Genomic DNA, 15,586 nt, shown 5'->3' on the forward strand with positions numbered 1-15,586 from the left:
AATTACGTAAAGAAAAACAAAATGACGTCACTCATCACGTGACATTGTACTATTTACGATTTTTTAATTTAATAAATTTTCAACAAATAATCATGAAATCTTGCACAGATGGAACATCTTAATCTGAGTTGGAACGAGTTCGGAGATGAGGAAGTCAAAATAATTTCTGTTTTTTTAAACAAAGTTGGGGAATTGAAGCTGAGGTATTGCGGGATTTCTGAAGATGGGAAACACATTTTACGCGAAGAACTGGAAAGACTCGGACTTCCCGTAAGTTCATTTGTCCGATTTTTAGTCAACCTGTAAAGCATCGAGTCACCTGTTAAAAATAATAGTGACGTAAACAGGATTACGTCACAGCATAGTTACGTCATAGTGTTACTAAACTAAGTTTGTGGTGGTTTGACTAGCTGTAGGTTATATAATTAATTTTCGCCCAATATTTCTGTTTAACTTTGTTAAAGTGATTTTATTGTGTTTTCAGAATTCAACTATTTATATTCCACCGTCTACTTTGGATAAATTGATGGAATGATTTCGTCGCGAACTGAAGAATTCCTGGAAATCTAAATTCCAGCTTTAAACTTTTTATCATCACGAACTTCGCTTTTCTATTTTTTGCTGTTTACCGCGATTCTTGTGCTAATAAACAGAATTGGGAGAAAAGTTTAAATGATGTTTCAGATAAAAAAGATTTTAAATAAAAATGAATAATCAGCAGAACTTGATTCGTTTCAATTTTATGAAGAAAGTTTTTTCTGTAAACGTCGTTACCAAGGTAGTCCGATTCACCCCGATTCGTGTTAATTGTCAACAATAGATATCATAATCTTGCCACTGTTTCGACCATTTAAAAATTTTTTTGAAAAAGGTTTTGATAACATTTGAGGTAACAGTCCATTTGTGAGGTTACAATATGTTTGCCATACGTCAGGATTATTCTTACACATATCAGGGAATTTAGTTAGACCCGTGTGCTGCGGGTAGAATTTTATCGTCAATCGCATGTCTCATATGGCAGAAAAAGGACACATTATGGCATTGAAAGCAAATATAAAAGTAAAGCATAAATGCTCTTTTAGCCATTAGAAATTAAACGACCTTGTGTGCTTGTTTCTTTCAAAGTCTTCAAACGTTTTTAAAGTATTTACTTTAGCCTTTGATTTACTTTGTGCAAATAAGGTGCTGTATTTGATTTCTATGTGAGAGGTAAAATAGTGTTGTTTCGGCGGGAACTTCCAAGTTCCAAATTTTTTTAGATGCACAACAACGTCATTGTCACTATGAAGTAAATTTCTGGTAAGTTTTGGTTGGAACGTATATTATTGGCCCAACAAATCGGCTTTAGGTATATAACAGCAAGGTCATCCAGGCTTCAGCGTATGGTAGCTGCACGAAGTTTTTTTTTTTTTTTTGTCTAGCCCTGGTCCTTCTTATCACTTGTATTGTATTGAACCTGGTAAAAATGATCTTGCACTGGAGGATAATGCATGCCCAAGATCTCATCAGAAATTGCCATTTTTTTGCAGACTGTCAGAAGTGTAATTATGGGTCCCCTTCCTTGAAGGGGACACATCTTGATTTTACTCGATTTCTTTTTTTTTTTTTTCTTTTTTTTTCTTTTTTTTTTTTTCTTCCCTGAAGTTTGTCCACCCCATTTTGCCCTGAAATGTTTGATGGATTTGGATGAAACTTTCACAGATGGTAGATATGGTTATGTAGATGTGCCATTTGTTTTGTTTGACTCGATAGCCCCAGTGTTTACCCCACTAGCCCCCTAAAATGGGTAAATTTTGAACAATGTCCGAATTGGATGAAATTTGGACAGTTTGTTCATTGGGCCATTTTAGGGCATCGTTTGTTGTGTTTTAACCTGTAGCCCCAATATTTACCCCACTAGCCCCCTAAAATGGGTGATTTTTTAAACAATGTCCGAATTGGATGAAATTTGGACAGTTTGTTCACTGTGCCATTTTAGGGCATCGTTTGTTGTGTTTTAACCTGTAGCCCCAATATTTACCCCACTAGCCCCCTAAAATGGGTGATTTTTTAAACAATGTCCGAATTGGATGAAATTCGGACAGTTTGTTCATTGGGCCATTTTAGGGCATCGTTTGTTGTGTTTTAACCTGTAGCCCCAATATTTACCCCACTAGCCCCCTAAAATGGGTGATTTTTTAAACAATGTCCGAATTAGATGAAATTCGGACAGTTTGTTCATTGGGCCATTTTAGGGCATCGTTTGTTGTGTTTTAACCTGTAGCCCCAATATTTACCCCACTAGCCCCCTAAAATGGGTGATTTTTTAAACAATGTCCGAATTGGATGAAATTTGGACAGTTTGTTCATTGTGCCATTTTAGGTCATCGTTTGTTGTGTTTTACCCTGTAGCCCCAATATTTACCCCACTAGCCCCCTAAAATGGGTGATTTTTTAAACAATGTCCGATTTGAATACAATTTGGACAGTTTTTTCATTATGCTATTTTAGGGCATCGATTACTGTGTTTCACCATGTAGCCCAATATTTAGTGCTTAAGCCACCTATTGTTTATAAAACGTCCCATTTGGATGAATTTTTGATAGTTTTTTGAATTTGGCATTTGTAGCTGTCGAATATTGTGTTTCACCCTGCAGCCCTAATATTTACCCTACCAACCCCCCAAAATGGGTGAATTAATCAACAATACATTTTGACAGTTTGTATAATATGCCGTTTTGAGATGTCAGTGTTTTATGCTATTTAGGCACACAAACTTATAACAATGTCTCAATTGCATGAGATTTGGACAGTTTGTAATTTACATAACTTCTTTTTTTAAGTAACACTACCAATTACTGTGTTTGACTTTATAGCAACGTTTCTTATGGTTGTCTGTTTACAACTTTGCGGTTTTGGGGACCCATGAGTTTCTGCCTGCAGAAACAAATCAAGATTATAAAAAATGTTGGCTAATATGGGACCCAATAAAAATAAATATAGAGAATATATTACAGTTTGCAGAATAGATTATAGTGTATATGCTATGGTAAAATGTGCTAAGCCACCCTTCTAGTTTTTAATGCATTTTAATTTTAACTTCCATGACCTTATGTTTACACAGTCTTTTTTTTTTTTTTTCTAGTTGAGTGGGATTATTTCAGTAAATGCTACTATCCTGTATAAAGTGGTAGACAAAAATGCTGCTTTTGTAATCAATATTAGCTTAATTATAGCAAAAAAAGTAATGTATATACTATAACTTCCAAATTTGTTATCGGTCCTGTATGCAGCGATAAAATGGATGATGACTTGTTTTTTGATGAAGCAGCTGCATTAAACAAAAATTCTGAAACACACAATGACGAAAAACAAGGTAAGCTTTGTTCATTAAAAGTCCGCTTTCCTGAAGGGCACACATGTTGATTTTCCTTGATTTTTTTTCTTTCTGCCCGACAGTTTGTCCACCCTCTTTTGCCATGAAATGTTTAATGGATTTGGATAAAATTTTCACTAATGGTAGACCAAAGTCTATATAAAACACAAGTTGTCCAACCCATTGTTACGCAATAAAGCCTATGGAGCCATTTTGTGTCCAAACTGAGGGTATAGTAAAATAACGCATAAATTGTGTGATTTTTACAAACTGGAGAGCTTAAATGCGAATTTGTTTTGCCAAATTCAACAAAAAGTTTCGGGTTTTAACATTTCAACACAATGTTACAAGCTAAAGTGCCTTTTTTCATGTAAATTTGGCTGCTTATTTTTTATGTAAACTTTATATATTTGCATAGTGTGCATTGTAACGCTAAAACGTTAGAACCCAAAAGTTTTATTCGATTTGGCCTATCAATTTTGCGTTAAAGCCCACCACTTTGTAAAAATCAGACAATTTATGTGTTTTTCCCTATACCCACTGTTGACAAAAAATGGCGTCCCAAGGCTCTATCGCGTAACAATGAGTGGTACTACTTGTGTTTTATTAATTCTTTGGGTTTGACTAAATATATAGCCCCCGTATTTGCCCTGCTAGCCCCCAAAGTGAAAAACGTTGTTGCAGACCACCACAAACAAAAGGTTTCTGTGACATTGCAAAGGCAACCAGACATATGCTACTTATGTTTAGGGATAGAACCCCATCAGTTACCCCACTAGCTCCCTTAAACTAGTGATTTTTTCAAACACTGCCAGAATTGAATAAAATTTGGACAGGTTGCAGAATATCCAAATTATAGGTGTCGATTATTGTGTCAAACCCTGCAGCCCCAATATTTACCCTATTAGCCCCCTAAAATAGGTGCTTTTTTAAACAGTTTGGCTGAAATTTGGCAAGGTTGTAGAATTTGTCATTGAAAGAAGCTGATTGTTGTGTTAAACTGTGAAGCCCCATGCAATGGCAAAATGTGCTAAGTCACCCTTCCAGTATAAATTCATTTCAATGTGTAGTATATTTTGTTTAGATATTTTTATCCAAATCACTGGCTTGGTAACTTTAAAGTGGTTGAACTAATGAACGACCACCAGTTTTTATCAATATCATTTAATACCATTACCAGAAATTCAGTTTGACATAAGCAGGGTTAAAATTAAACAAATTTCTTGGACATGATGGCAATAATGCATCAGTAAAAATTAGATTAAAAGTGAAAAGTAAACAAAATGATTTACACTTCTTTGACATTTGTTTGATTTTTAGTCAATATGGATGATGCACCTGTGTTAACTGAGTTGGATGATACAAACACAACATCTAAAAGGAAGCGAACTATTAATCGAGGCCCGAAATTGGATGCCAGAAGGTGATAAGTTTACTCTAAACAAACTAGAAGGGTAGCTTAGCACATATTGCTATTGCATGATCCAGTTACCTTGATCGGTGCACAGTTTCTGTGCGTGCTAAATCTATTATTATATACCGTAATTTTCCAAGTATAGTGCGCCCCCGTGCATAATACGCACCCTAAAAATGGCATGTCGATGCTGGAAAAAAGCCTGTACCCATGTATAATACGCACCCAAATTTTTACTCTTAAATCCGTAAACGTAAAATTATTTCAGAAAAAAGATCATCTTTTGAAACAACCGGATGTTATTCTGCCGGTCAGTATCACTGCGCATGCGCTCGCAAACTCGATAGCGAAAAATGTTTAGGATTTGTGTAGGGTACATCGTGACAGCAAACGAGATCTTACTGGTCGCGTTCAAGCGGAACCGATCTTAATACTTGCAGAGAACATTTTTATTTTTAAAACACAAATGAAGTTTAATATGTATTAGATTAAAATACCTAAAAATCAGAATAATTAAATTCAAACTTATATACAAAATTTTAGTTCGATCCGTTGCATATCGGCAATGATATCACCCCATTTACGTTGTCGCTAAATGGGCAGTGTGCAGTATTTGACAATAACACACCATCAAGGATTGCACCATCGCATCAAACGATGTGTCGTCAATTATGAATTTTACTGACTAAGTGTGTTGGGCAGGATGGCTAAATGTGATGCGCGATTGACAACAAACAAGAAGAAAGGTCTGATTTCAAGTTTTATTTCGAGGCAGATTTTCTTCAAAAATTGTTGTACCCATGCATAATGCGCACCCTAGATTTTAGGACAATAAATTAATTAAATTTTGCGCATTATACACGGAAAATTACGGTAGTCAAATGGGGTAAAAAATTTTTTGCTGAAGTTGGGGTAAAAAAAACAATACCTTCACAGCTAAACCAAAAATTTTTTTTAAATGGTTTCTTTTTCATAGGATATATTTATTCTCTACCAATAAAATAAGCCATAAACCATTCTCAGATTTTGTTTGTAGGCAATGTTCTGCAGGTTGAAACAACAGTAGTAAAATTCGTATGTTAAAAAGTCTTCAACAACCTTTAGAAACTTTCCTGCAGATTTGTTAGTACAAGTTTGGTGTCAATGACCTTTGTTCTGTGTTGTGTCATAACTATGACCTATTAAACAAAAAAGACTGTACTTGGCTAGCTTCTAATTTTTTTCAGATATCTTGTTGTTCGTTTTTACCCCAAACGGTTCTATAGGAATGGGGTAATAAAAAACTATGTATTTTTTGCACCCCCAAATTTTTTTTGCCCAAACATTTTTATTTGTCACCTGGAAGTTTAGAAAATAAAAAAGAAAGCCTATAAAACATGTACTTAAACCAAAGTTGTATAAAATTGCTTTGGGGGCCCAGTTTTAGAGATTTTTTTACCAAAAAGTATAACTGCATGGCTAAAAGTACAAATTGGGATCCAGGCCTAAAGAAAAATGCCACATAAGTAAGAAAAAAAGAGGTTATCAAATCATTATGTGGTAATTCAAGCAGTTTGGGGTAGAAAATTAAACTTTATTTCAATAAGGTTTTAGGTTACATGACCAGTCAGCAAGTGGGTGAGCTCTATTTAAACCTAGTTGCATGCCAACAAAAGACTGGTAAATGACAAAAAAGACCAAATCAAAGGCAATAAATGCAGTGCAATAAAGGTACAAAGCCATGGAAAGTCTTAGCACCAATTTGAAAGCGTTTTATTAATTTACAAACAGTTTACTAACTGCTGTAAAGTTTGGTTTGTAAAATTTCAAAAACAAAGAATTTTATGTGGCTTGTGTTTTTTTGGCTTATTGATTGTAACAGAGTTGTTAAAGAAATTTCTGTCTTATGTTTGACTTTAAGATGGTTGATTAAGTTCATATAATTGAATTGAAGTTCCAACTGCCACTTAATTTTTTTTTAAATGATCCTAATGTCCACTTGTTTTTTTTTACCCCGACATTGTTTTTTTTGTACCTTTTTCGGGTTAAAAAAGAACAACAGTTTTTGTCAAATATTTTTTTTTGTTTTTTAGTAAAATCAAAAACTTGTCACATAACTATAAAAGTAGTCCTATCAGCTTTGTTGGGACGAAAAACTGACCTTTTGTTGCTTAAAATAAAAGTTTGGCAACAAAGTTTCAAAAAAGTGTTTTTTTTTTACCCCACTTGACTATATATCCATATATATACTGCTTGACTGCGTCAAATTATATCGGGTCACCCTTAGGGATGGACCGAGCCGAGCCAGAACCCGAGTACTCGGTACCGAGCATCGTTTTTTTTTAATGCTCGGTGCTCAGCCGAGCGGCTGCACAAACTGACCCGATCATAAAGTTTGCATGTTCAAGCCCTGCTAACATATGAATCAAGTTTTCTAAAGGTTAACTAAAAACAAAACTGACTGTTTTTCATATGCACTAGATCAGTGGTTCTTAACCGGGGTTCGATCGAATGCCGAATCAGGGGTTCGACGAAGGTATTTTTCAAGTACAATACAAATACTCGTTTTGTCAACTTAGGGTCTATAGTCGCTAAAAATGGCATTTCTATTTGTCAAATATCAAAACGCTGGGAGATCTAAGGCAGGGGTACACATCCTGCCGCCGCATGCCGCCGCAGAGACGAGTTTGTGCAGCCGTAAACATGTTTAATAAAATATATATACAGACGGCGGTGACATAAATAAAACTCTTTTGCTAAATATTTTGATTTTTAAACTGCTCTTAACAGTATTTGTTGTACTAAAAAATGGAATTAATGGCCTAATAACCATAAGCGTCAGACTTTTTGTACGCCTATTGTGTGCAAATAAAGGCCTGTAGATTTTAATACACCGCTGCTGGTGTAAGGGCCAGGGGCGTTGTAAAGCTACAAAACTAGCGTGGAAATGTAAATGTTTGGGACGTCACATTGTGCCGAACACTAAGGAGAGATACTCGGTGCTCCACCAAACAGAACAATTGCAGATTTGGCCCATCCCTAGTCACCCACTCGGTACAATAACTATTGTCTTATCTGTGGGAAATGGTCATGGCAAATTAACATCTTGGACAACAATCATTGTTATGCAAGCTTTAAAAGTACCCCCTTGTTCGAACACATTAGGAAATCGCGCTGGTCAAGTGAAACAGAAATTACACTGTTTCACTCTAATGTTTTCAATATTGGCTCAACTGTTTATAGTCGTTATTGATGTAATTTATATTTGCTTAGTCTTTAAATAATCCATTTTCATTGTTTTCATTCTTTTTGCATTAGGTAGATGAGTAAATAAATGTAAAACAAAAGGCTTTTCGCCGATCAGAGTATAAGTGTGCTGGTGTTAAGGAACTTCTTATAGTCAGTCTTTTTTTTAGTTTAACTGTGAAAATAGAACATGTCATGGAGTAAGTGTTAAGGTTACATGGTGAAATGGCATATTCTACAAACTGTCCAAATTTTATTCAAATCCAAACTACAGCCATGGTTAGTGGTGGAATTCAATTTTTTTAGCAGCCGGTTCTATCACCAAAAGTCCATTAACAGTAACCAGTAATGCCAACCGGTTTGCTGATCTCATGAAATTTCGTGAGACCATTCTACAGAAGAGGTGCGAACTGGCTGAATTCCAACACTGGCCCTGGTAAATTTTGTCCTGAAATGCCGACTGCAAAAACTGCCATGATTTAAAGAAATAATATGTATGTTTCATAACTTGCAGATTATTGGGTGCAAGAGGGTTGCCAGCACTACAGAAACACTTTGAAAGTGTGACATTTAAAGGCAAAGGAAATGAGGTACATTCTAAGTGCAAAATATTTGTGGTAAATTTAATAATCATAAAAATTTGTACTTGGTTATACCTAGATTATTGAAACTGGTTGTTACCACAAGTGTCAGTGTTTTGTTTTTCCTTTTTAATGTTAAAAAAACATTTTCTTTGAGTGTTATATTTTTTCTGGTAATATCACACAAGGCTGAAGATTTGGATCTCATGATGTCAAAGTTGGAACATTGGGCACATCGACTGTTTCCAAAATTTATGTTTGACGATTGTCTGCAAAAGAATGAAGCGCTTGGTCACAAAAAAAGAGATTCAGGTAATAACAAATGAAGGCAAACTTAAACCATTTAGAGTCAAACTTTCTGTGTTGTTAGTTACCTAATTTGTTAATGAAGGTTTCTGTTTCAATATTCCCTTTTGAAAGATACATAACAAAACATGTTGTTAAAAAATTACCAAATTATTGTTTTATCACTGCATACGGAACCAAAGAAAAATTTAAACAGGCTAGATCAGGGGTCTCAAACACGCAGGCCGCATGTAGCACTCCAAAGGTATTTGTGCGGCCCGCGAAGCAACTTTTAGAAGTTATGTGTTTTACTCAAGCGGAATACCCTGTCAAACCGGAGAGTTTGCACAATACAGTCATTCTCTAGTAGTGGTATATGCAACGTTTAAATGGCATGATTGAAATACCACATCTTTGAAATCAGCAATTGCAATTGTTGCGTCATATTTTTAACATTGTTGTGTCACTGTATGCCATTGTTTTCACACAAAGCAATAAAGCACAGTTGGCTGTTTTACTTTGTTGCACTGTATATTTGTTTGTTATTTATTACAACATTGTTTTTTAACAAAGCTAATGGCATTAATGAACATTTCCCTTTTTAATAACGCACTATGATTGTTGATATTACTCTGTAACAAATGTTTCAATAGTGCGGCCCTCGGCTTACTTTAAAGTTTGTTTTTGGCCCTCAAAGCAGTTTGAGTTTGAAACCCCTGGGCTAGATGCTCGTAATGCATAGTGCTTACTATAATACATGGACTTATTCTCTACAGACTTGCATGAAAAGAATTCGCATGGGCATGCCCATAATGGATGACAACATGCAAAGCACTATTCTAACTGAAGGTAAATTGTTTGTTACAGGTTGGCTAATTTGAAGAGTGATATATATTACATCCATGTTATCTTTTATAATCTGCTTGTGTAATCAAAATAATTTGCTTTGAAGTGTAACCTGTTATTACAGATGGTCACACACCAATTGACAGTGAAATACCACTATTAGACTTTAAAGAAGAAACATGCAGAGCACTATTGTAACTGAAGGTAAATTGTTTGTCACAGGTTATGATTTGCTTATGTGATTAAAATAATGCTTTGAAGTGTAACCTGTTATTACAGATGGACAGTGAAATACCAGTATTAGATTTTGAAGAAGGAACTAACATGTTTCCTGATCCTGTACCAAATATTAAAGACTCTGATTGATGTTCAATAAAGGAGGAAAAACTACTGGTGCAATTCCGGTATGTACTGAACTCTGCATATGGATTGGACGTTTTTGGTTTGCATCAAATTAGATGTACAGTACAGCGGTCGTGGGATTTTTGAAAATGTTGGCAATCCATGTATTCAAAGCAATGACTATCACAGGAGGTAGTAGCAAATACTATTGATGCTCAATTTTTGTTGGTTTGCTGTAATTTGTTGTTTTAGTACAAAGCGATTTACATTGTTTAATTTACCTTTTGTAACGATTAATTGCACACACCTCAAAAGTTATAATTTGGTGAAATTTGCAGATTCCTTCAGACAACCACTCACATAATGTCAAACTTTCGATATATTTTTACATGATTTTGCATTGCCAGTACCAATCTGAGAACCACAGGTAAAAATTACAACTCAGTACTAGTAAAATGTGTGTAAAATTTTATGCTCAGGGAGCTAACCTAGTTCAAAAAATTTTATGCCCAACTGATTCTAATTTCTTTAAAATTACAAACCAGAAAGGATTTTTATTGGAAGCAATTGCAGTCCATGCACAAACAGCAGAAAATTTTTGGAACAATCTGGCACTTCTTTGTAATTTCATGTTTGTTTTATTCTGTGTATAGGATATGATTACTTTCACTAGGCCAATATAGAAGACATGAAAGTGACTTTTTTCTGCCCAAATCATTTTTAGGCAAACAGACAGAACCATGAAAAGCAGCTTGGGAAAATGCGCAATTGAACAAGTCCAAAACTTTCGTGTAAATTTTTAAAACCAACTTTGCTTGGTGGATTAAAACAGTAATAAACCATTGACAGTCGATTTTACCTTGCCTGCAGTTTTATTGGACACGAAAAACGTTTTATGCTGTGTTCTTCCTCACCGGTGTCGCCACCTACTGTGGTTGTCATTAAAAGGTTTTAAGTTTTAATGTTGTCGTTTTGATATTGCGTGCAGTTACAGGTTTTATGCGTACAATTTATCATTGTTTATGCTTCCTTGTTGATACCGACGTTGTTATTTCTGTCTTGGCTACGAAAAAGACAACTCAAAGCAACGAAGTTTCATACATTGTCCTATTTAAACCTACTAAACCCATATGCGGTGACGGGGTGGCGCGGCACCTTGCGTTTTTTAAGTACGGTGGCAGCCACCGTGTTATTTTGGTTAGTTTGTACAAAAAATTGTAAAAACCTTGAGAAATTCGACGTGACAAACCCCTTTATGAGACTCAGCCTTGCAGGTCGGCCGTATAAAGTCTACACATTGCGTCCGCCGACTGATGTTGTTAAATGAAAACGTTCGGCAATGCTGGAACGTGGACAAACAGTTTTGAATAATTCGGGAGCGCGCTTCATTTTTGTCGCTGACGAGGCAAACGAGTTAGCCTAATTATGTGACGCATTGTTTACGGGCGCCGAGACAGAATGTCAGCGACCACTGAGTTGATTGTCGTGTTGACGAAAATTCTTTGTGGTCTCGTGGTCAGATTTGCACTGGAATAATTAAGCACTGGTCCTAGTTGTCGTTGTAAGACGTCTGTCGTGCGGCTTGATACTAAAGAGAAAAATAAAAACTTCGTAACGTCATATCTATGAACCATAACGCTGATGAGTTTTCAAGTCATCGCACGTTTTAACCGGGAACAACTGTCCGCTTGGGGGAGTGATGCGGGGTATGTTGTTCAAAGGGGGATTTTTTTACACTCATGGACGTCATTCCGAGAAAATTTTAATATAAACTTTCAATAATTGTAACTTGATACATTACGACGGTTCAGGTTGGTCGTACGAGATATTTGTTAACATGCAATATTTTGCAAAATACACACTTTGATACGCCCGACATTTACCATTCTTTCGAATCGCTCAATGTTACGTACTTTCGTGGGTTGCGAACTTACAAGTCAGTGGTATTTCCCAGCGTCAGTGGCACGTCGATCCGCATAAACAAATCTGCCAGTGGGCGCTGTTAATTCATTTTTGCTCTCGGCTGAGGATTTCTCATTTGTTGTCCGGCTGCAAAATCTGCCTTTGATGAATTCATCACATTCCTCAGTGAGCAGCAAGTGACGTCTCCCTGCAGTGATTCCTCCCACTAGTTGGTATAGGAAGATAAGACTGTAAGGGAAATGACATCACAATTCAAGTTGCTAAGTAAACATTTAACGCTCCACCAAGTGAACTGTTTAAGTAGTTCCATGCACACAATAAGAATTAAAATTGAAAGGTAAAAGATGTAATATAAACAAGAGATAAACAGAAAGGGCATTGATAAAACTTTAATGACACACAATTGTCACAATAACTAATTATGTTTGCTAAATTTAAGGTCATAGCAAACTCAAACTTGAAATGACAAAAATATGAGCCGTGGCATCTATAAGAAACAACCTAGTACATGAATATCAGCAAAGTAAGAACTTAAATATTAATATGAGAACAATTAAAATTTTCTTTGCTCGTGCAGAAACTTGAAAGTATGTAAACAGCAGCAAAGGGATTGAAATAAAATACAGACAGCATCAACTAAAAATCAAAGCAATTATACACTGGCATAATATTTTTGCACTACGTCATGTTGTAACATCCTGGAAATAAACCTTTTACATTTTCTTTTATGAATCATGTCTAAAACAAGCCACATAACTAGACTAAACAACATAGCTTAACAAACCAAGTGGAGAAAATACCTGTTAAAAAAATAAAATGAGTGAATTTGATTAAGCTGGCAAATGTCCGCGATTTTCTGAAATTTGCAAGTACTTTGTGTGCATTTTAAGTATGATATCACATTCACACAGTGCATATTGTGACATCACAATTCAATGATTGAAGAATTAGCAATTCAATAAATGCGATGGCTTGTAGCTGCAATAGTGAAATTCGTATTTACTGTAAACAAGTTATTGCTTGATTTTTTTCTGATTGCTTTTTAATGTATTTCTGGTTCTGCAAAAGCAAATATATTTTATACCAGAGTGAAACTGGTCAACAATCGCTATTACTCTAAACGTAAAAAAGATACGATACTGAAATGTTGACACAATATTCTACGCTTTGAAAGCTTTTCAGCGCACAAACTTTAAATTAGAATTTCAGTTATTAATACGCGTAATTAGAAATCAATATTTATCGATATGAACGTCATAACGTCAAGAGTACTCCATAAAATGCCTTGCAGAGTTTTGTCTTAAACACAAGCTTTAAAACAAGCCATGTCATGAGCCTGCTTCTTCTCAGCCGCCATCTCTTGAGTCTGCCTCTTCGCTGATTCGAAATCGGTTTGGTCGCCTATTAAGAAAAAAGGTGTTTTACGTTGGTACCACAGTGAAACAAAAATCGACTCACAAAATTTAGAATCATTAACAACAGCAGGCGACATGGCTATATGTTTTAATATACCTGATAAAAGGGGAAGAGCGTTTCTTTGGCTGCGCTGCCGGACAAAGGTCAAAATTCCTCGGCAAAACTGAAACGTTTGTCCGGTGTCGCACCAACGCTGTGACTTGGTACCGTTGGGCGAATCCACTCCTCAAGTTGATTTAGGAAAAATACAAATCTTGATCGTACCACAGATGGATGTGATTGTACCACAGACCACCACAATTGGGAACAATTAAGACAATAAAGTCGACCTCTTTTCGGCCCGAAACTTTTTGAATCGCCCAGTTTATTTCTCCAATGAAGTAATCTTTGCGGTACCAATGAAGTGGCAGTATCCCACAGCTAAACGCCTGCCATAAACCAAATTGTGTCATTGCAAAATAAACCCTGCTACGCATCAAAAAGTGTTTGGCATCTTAACTAAAAATGTTACAAATATTCCTACTTTACAGGAATTTGGTCTTCTCAACCAGGCGAACAATATCCGAATCGGTCCCCCGGCCTTTGTGCTGATTTTACCGGGACTTCGCAGTACTTTGTTTGGTTCAAGGGTCAAAACCACAATATCGACCCGAATAACGGGAGCCCGATTTTGCAGTTCAACAATACCATGACCAATGGTTCCTCCGGGAATGCTTATCGCTTCAAAACAACTGAGGCGAAGGTTTTACGTACTTTACAAATGCTGACCAGATTCCTTGCGTTGTTGTCTGACACAAACAACACGCTTTTCGGCGACCGTGGTTCGGAAATGTTTCATTCAACCTGCTTTCCACAGACGCTATTGCGGTTATCAACACACGGCATCTACGATCCAAAAGATGCTTTCATTGCAGAAACCGCTAGACATGTACATTGTTCTTTAAAGATTCTTTGTCAATTGTTTCAATAAACAAAAAGTCGTTTTACAAACAAAGGTTTGATTGGCGAGAATTCGTTCCGCAAGACAATAGTTCTCAAAGAGAAGTGAATGTCTTTTGTTTGCTCAGCAAATATCTATCACTGTCCTTACGATTACGCTCGAGCCATGATAAAGGAAATTTGACCACCTCGGAGCATGGTGATAGGGAATAATAGCGCCGCGCTCGCCAGGAATCGCATCACGCAGTAAACGAGGAGCCAAGGGGCAAGTAAACAACCTTGCAAGAAGCTCTAATGATGGCTCATTTTAAAGGTATGAATGTAGAGAATAACATTTGTAAATTTCCAAGAGCTGCGTTAAATTTTAAGTCGAGCGCACATCAAAGATTGTTGGGGATAAATATTGTTTATTGTTATTAACATGTCGACACTCCCATTTGCTACAACATTTTGTTGGGGCTTATGGCTTATTTTAAAGCTTGTGTTTAGGAGAAAACTCTATAAGACATTTCATAGAGTACCCCTGGCGTTATGACGTTCGTATCGATATACATTTATTCAAAATACGCGTATTAATTTTTTTTCAAAAGTTTGTGCGCTGAAAAGCTGTAAAGCGTAGAATGTTGTGTTAAAATTTCAGTATCGTATCGTTTTTACTTTTGGAGCAATAGCGATTGTTGACCAGTTTCACTCTGGTTTATTACTTTTGGTCTTTTGCGACTTTCCATTGCAAACATCCCATGAGGGAACGGGCAAAGTCACGCAGTTGCACTGATGGGACGGATTTCGTATTTTTGCGTTTTTGGAATCGGATTATAATCAGAAAAGCAAATGAATTTAGAGTATAAAAATCACCGATTGACAAGAGTTTTTGAATTGTGTTTGCAGCAGCCAGCACACAGCATACACACAAACATACGAATCGCTCAGGTTGATGCAAACACTTGTGCAATGTGAATAATCGCATTTCTATCGTTGTAAAACGATACTTGAAATTCTACGTTGGTTACCCGTCACGCCTCAATGCCGTTCGGCCTCAAGCACCACCTTTTGTGTTGCGAAGTGACGCAAGGTGACTTGACCGAAAGCTTATTTTTGCCTCCACACCTATTTTTTACCCTTAGTTCTGAACCAACTAAATTTGCCGGTAGACTTTTATCTTCTACTTACACGTTGCCCAAAAATATCGGAAAGGCTGCTTAATATGCTTGAGATACGTTACGAAGCAGAGTTTAAATAGAGGAACGTGGCAAAGTTGGT

At 36.2% G+C, this 15,586-nt stretch overlaps 1 protein-coding gene and 1 long non-coding RNA gene across 5 annotated transcripts; one reads left to right on the forward strand and one right to left on the reverse strand.

Moving 5' to 3' along the window:
• The first annotated feature begins 1,163 nt into the window (after positions 1–1,163).
• On the forward strand, positions 1,164–11,010 carry LOC145214818 (TIMELESS-interacting protein-like). 3 transcript variants are annotated; one of them, XM_080083423.1, is made up of 9 exons: positions 1,164–1,299; positions 3,273–3,355; positions 4,676–4,778; positions 8,509–8,584; positions 8,764–8,887; positions 9,637–9,709; positions 9,831–9,910; positions 9,986–10,475; positions 10,594–11,010. In XM_080083423.1, the coding sequence occupies exons 2-6, from the start codon at positions 3,280–3,282 to the stop codon at positions 9,678–9,680; spliced, it is 423 nt and encodes a 140-aa protein (XP_079939549.1). In that variant the 5' UTR covers positions 1,164–1,299; positions 3,273–3,279; the 3' UTR covers positions 9,681–9,709; positions 9,831–9,910; positions 9,986–10,475; positions 10,594–11,010. The 3 variants fall into 3 exon arrangements, with proteins under 3 accessions (XP_079939549.1, XP_079939548.1, XP_079939550.1); XM_080083422.1 differs by lacking the exon at positions 1,164–1,299 and having other exon boundaries at positions 3,122–3,355; positions 9,986–10,240; positions 10,387–10,475; XM_080083424.1 differs by lacking the exon at positions 1,164–1,299 and having other exon boundaries at positions 3,122–3,355; positions 10,773–11,010.
• Positions 11,011–11,163: 153 nt separating this feature from the next.
• LOC145214821 (uncharacterized) lies at positions 11,164–14,300 on the reverse strand. Of its 2 annotated transcripts, none has more exons than XR_013857134.1 (3): positions 13,484–14,300; positions 11,983–13,372; positions 11,164–11,636 (listed from the first exon to the last, which is right to left on the reverse strand). It is a non-coding gene; the product is annotated as an uncharacterized LOC145214821 (long non-coding RNA). The 2 variants fall into 2 exon arrangements; XR_013857135.1 differs by having other exon boundaries at positions 11,962–13,372.
• Between the last annotated feature and the right edge of the window lie 1,286 nt (positions 14,301–15,586).

Source organism: Phallusia mammillata, chromosome 2 (genome assembly GCF_965637545.1).
Source record: "Phallusia mammillata chromosome 2, kaPhaMamm4.hap1.1, whole genome shotgun sequence".
Taxonomy (NCBI): Eukaryota; Metazoa; Chordata; class Ascidiacea; order Phlebobranchia; family Ascidiidae; genus Phallusia; species Phallusia mammillata.